Genomic DNA, 4,572 nt, shown 5'->3' on the forward strand with positions numbered 1-4,572 from the left:
CCAGTAAAACTTGTTATATTAATAAAGTTTAAAATCATAGTTTCCAGTAAAACTTGTTATATTAATAGAAATTGATTTGGTCATCTATGCAAGTGGTTATCTTGCGGAAATCAAGACGCTAAGGTCGTGTTTGAGTTGATTAATTATGTGTTCTACGGTAAGACAAGCGGAACAAAACCATGATGGATTAAACTTTATTGGACTTTCAAGAGAAATGTATGAAAGCTGAGAAGCCACCATCTGTGTTGGGTTCTTATTACATTTTGTGAGCTAAACTCTTCGCTTGAAAGTTAACAAAAGCTTACGGCTTTCACGAGGAAAAGCTGATTGAACAGTTTTCTTTATTTCACCATTCTTGTTAGCATTTAATCTTCTTGTATTTTGTATTTATTCCGATTGAGAAAGCATTTTCATTTTGTATTAAATTACTAAATGGTTCCACACACACACACATAGTTTTCAAGCGTTTACCAAGACAGAATTACTTACAAGTTAGGTCTCCTGCTGAGACAATGGTAAGTTTACGAACGCTAAAATTCGGGTTTCGATTTCCCACGGTGAATACAGAAGAGAGCCCAATGTGGCTTTGTTTTAAAACAGACAAACCTACAAGTTAGTCAAATCATTAAACAGATATGGAAATTATTTTCAATATTTATTAGCTTTAAGCGACTGAAGATATTTTAATAATGCTGAAATGTTTCTGATGAAATTTGTATTCTCAATACTAAGTGTATGTTTTCACTTAAACTAGTACCTTGACTACTTAACAGTTTTATTTTGTTATGTATACACGATTTATGACTACTTTCTAAGAATGTATTTATACTTAAACAGGAAATCAAGATGGCGGAATGTCCAATGGCTGTTGACATCATAACAAATGACCTAACAAACGACACTTTGTTTATCGATCACAATGCTTCCCTTTTTTTGTATTCCAAAGATGTTGAGCTCGAATCGGACATTCATCAGTTGAAGTTCCTTGGATATGGTGTCATAGGTTCTGTTGTTATTGGATTGGGAATTCTGGGAAATTTGATTAACTTAGTGGTACTTACTAGGCCTAATTTAAAAGGTGTTACCTTTGTGTATCTGACTTGGTTGGCAACTTCTGACTTAATGACTCTTTTGGTTAGTGCGACTTCTTTACTTCGACTTCATGGAATTCAGCCTCGTAGTTTTGCTGTATCTTTGTATTATTCTTACGTGGAGTTAGCACTGGTCAACGCCTTCATGGCGAGCAGTGTGTTCCTAGTAGTGGCCCTAACCATTGATCGCTACTTTTCAATTTGTCTGCCCACTAGATACAAAGAAGTCCACAATGACCTCAGAGCTCGAAGATCCATAATAGCCGCCTATGTATTAGCGTTTTGTATCTACGTGCCCATTTGTTTCCAGAAGGAACCTATTGCAGTGCAAAATGACCGAAACGAAACCGTTTTTATCGCCTGTGAAAACCAGGCTGTGTTCAACCATACTGGTTTCAGATTTTACTTACTGGTAAAAGAGATCATTGTGAGGATTGGGCCAGTGATACTCTTAGCGATCATGAACACCGCCATCATTGTGACCTTCAGAAAGACAGTTCGCAAACGGAGAGAACTTTTGAACAGCTCCAACAGCAACTACAGCCAAAAAGAAAGCACCAGAAAGTTTAGAGAAGAGCGTCGTCTGGTGGTCTTGTTAGGTGGAATTGTAATTCTGTTTTTTGTTTGCATGACTCCAGCGGCCATCTTGACCCTCCTGAATAGCGACCACAGGGAACTCGATTTCGGCTTCCAGTTATTTCGGGCTATCGCGAACGTTTTAGAGTTGGCAAACTTCGCCATGAACTTTTATGTTTATTGTCTATGTAGCACTGAGATTAGGAGAACATTTCTACGACTCTTTGGCTGCATTCGTACTCAACTTCCAGAACAAAGCTACGTCAGTCGACCATCTGCGGAAAGCAGCACTAAGATGTAAAATGGCATTGGTATTTCCTTTAGAAAATTTTGTAAATGTAAGTGCTGTGATGTTTTGTCGTTATCATTTCTCGATGGTAAAACAGTATATACTAATAAAGTGCTTTCAGAAGATAATAATGTATTATTTGTGATTTCTCAAGCATCACATTAACTTAAATGAAAAGTTGTCCCATAACTATTTCAAGAAAAACATTCTGAAATAGGAACACGTCGTGAATTTATAAGCTCGAAGTCGAAAACACATCTTGTACGTTCCAAAAACTAAACACAGCAATGAACTTACATTAACAGTTCTACCTAACATAAAGTTTTGGCTATAATTGCGAGTTAACAAACGAAATATATATGTGTAATATTTATAAAAAAAAAATAGAGATTTTATATTAAACACACATTTCATACATTTTTTTTTTCGTTTCTTTGTAGTTAAGCGTTGTAAGTCTGCAGACACAGCGCTGTGCCACTGGGGCTATATATTTTTATTGGACACTATGACAAATCTATCAAACTATAAAGTGACTTCAAAAATTCTATCAACTTCTAATTACTTCAAATTTCAGTTTCAAGTAATTATTAAAGCGTGAGGATTTACACTATAATTAAGAAAATCGTTTAGAAATGTTTTTGTAAACTTCTTTATTGCGTTTTCTCACTAAAATATGATACAAAAATGTAGGTGGCACTGACTAAATAAGACGTGAATATATTAAAGTAAGTTTTAAGAGAGCGATGTCGTATTTCTCCCAAAAGTAATTTGTGTAACCACGTTAACCGGTGGCTCAACGGTAAACATGGAAGCTTAAAATGCTAAAATTCGAGGTTCGATCACTGGGGTAAGCACAGTCCATATAACTCATTATGCAACTTAAAACTCACTTTATTTGTTTAGCCCAAACATCTAACTCTAAGTGACATTTAATTGGAAAAGCGACCATAATATTTTTCTAGAGTAAACTCTGAGTTGAATCGTTCAGGACATTATTAGCTGCTATTTAAGAAGAAAAGTGGCTATTGAAATAGTTAAGTTTAAATTTTTGCCATGTGATTTGTACTTAATATTTTTCCAACCTTTTCCAACGATTGGCCGTGTTATCCAGTGAGCCTACAACCAAGGCTTGGGAAAATCAACAAGGGTTGGAATGATTTACTAACTTGTTTGCATTTTTTAAAAGTATTTGTGCAACACTCTTCGTAAACTAAAATGTTTTGGTGTTCTAGTGGACTACTATATTTTTCTATTATAAATTCGAAACATTGTACGCACACAACAAACAGTAACGACAATGTCACAAGTTATTTTACTCAATAGAGCGTGTTGAAAGTTGAATCAAAAGATAGCCTGGCCTATAAAATTCTGTTATTGCTATCCGAACGCCACGACGCTATATTGAAGTGGCCTTAAATTTCTCTGAATGTATATTTATAATCAACTAATCTGTTTCAAATAATGGAATATAAGCAACTTATTGAGCTAGTCAAAAGATCACTTTATAGTTTTAGAAATGGTTAGAATGAGTATCAATAGAAACAACTCAAAAATGGAATATCTTATTCAGATGAGTACATTCTTGGAAACAGTCTGCAAGAAGATTTTCGATACTCATGTAGTAATTGAGGTTGCCATCTAGTGTACTTCTAAGAAACTATATATACATTTTTTTTTCTTGTGTATTCTTAGAATTTTTATGTTTGATACATATAATATATGTGTATATTTAGGAAATGGGCATATTTATTGTCAATTATGCACATTAACCAAAGTAGTTGAAAATGTACATATTTCTCTGTTAAATAACGTGGTATGGCAAAGTAACCGGTCAATATGCACATTATCCAGCGATAATTATTCATATTAACAGGACAATGTGCATAATACCCTAAAATATTTAAATTATCCACTTCTGCACATTCATAAATATATGTGTGTGTGTGTGTTATATGTGATGTTAAGAGAACACACAGACTAAAAAAATCAATGAAAGACAAAAATAATAAACTCCATAACCTAAGGTTTTCGAAAAGTATACCTTCTTCATCAAAGGCGAACTGGGTATGATTAAATGGAGTGACGTCATGATTACGTAAGGTAGACTATCATATTAATGTGGAAGTGCTTTGATCAGCTTCCAAACGAATATTGTAAGTGTGACTAATCTCCGTTTTGAAATACGACAAGAATAAATTGAGAAACGACAATGTTAGAAATGAAGTGGTTAGAAACATGTAAATTAAAAGGAAAACTATAAAAGGTACCAACAAAATAAAGTACAGAAAAACTTTTTTGTTTGGTCGAATTTCACGCAAAGCTACTATGCGTTAGACGTCCCTAATTTGAAATAATAGAATCCACCACCGCAAATTCTTGCGCTACTCTTTTACTAACAAATAGCAGGATTTAGGACAAATTTTATAATTTCAAGTCTATTATCGTGTGGAATGTTTGTGATTAGTGAAAATGGAAGAAACATCCATTGTACACAGAAGGCTACTAGGAGGTAAATTTAGGTTGTCATTAATTTCCTGAATGATATTTATAAAGTGAGTCGTATCCTTAACGTGAGAATACAGGGAATATCTTTTATGTGGTGGTTAACAAAAGTAT

The 4,572-nt window shown here is 34.0% G+C and overlaps 1 protein-coding gene across 1 annotated transcript in view; it reads left to right on the plus strand.

Annotated features, from left to right (window-relative positions):
- Positions 1-2,064, plus strand: part of LOC106462473 (probable G-protein coupled receptor B0563.6) — a 65,242-nt gene extending 63,178 nt beyond the window's left edge. Inside the window, exon 2 of the mRNA XM_013922399.2 lies at positions 838-2,064. Coding sequence (XP_013777853.1) covers positions 847-1,968 — 1,122 coding nt within the window. The 5' untranslated portion in view covers positions 838-846 and the 3' untranslated portion in view covers positions 1,969-2,064. The remainder of the gene's footprint in view (positions 1-837) is intronic.
- The last annotated feature ends 2,508 nt before the right edge of the window (positions 2,065-4,572 follow it).

Source organism: Limulus polyphemus, unplaced genomic scaffold, assembly GCF_000517525.1.
Source record: "Limulus polyphemus unplaced genomic scaffold, Limulus_polyphemus-2.1.2 Scaffold1177, whole genome shotgun sequence".
NCBI lineage: Eukaryota > Metazoa > Arthropoda > Merostomata > Xiphosura > Limulidae > Limulus > Limulus polyphemus.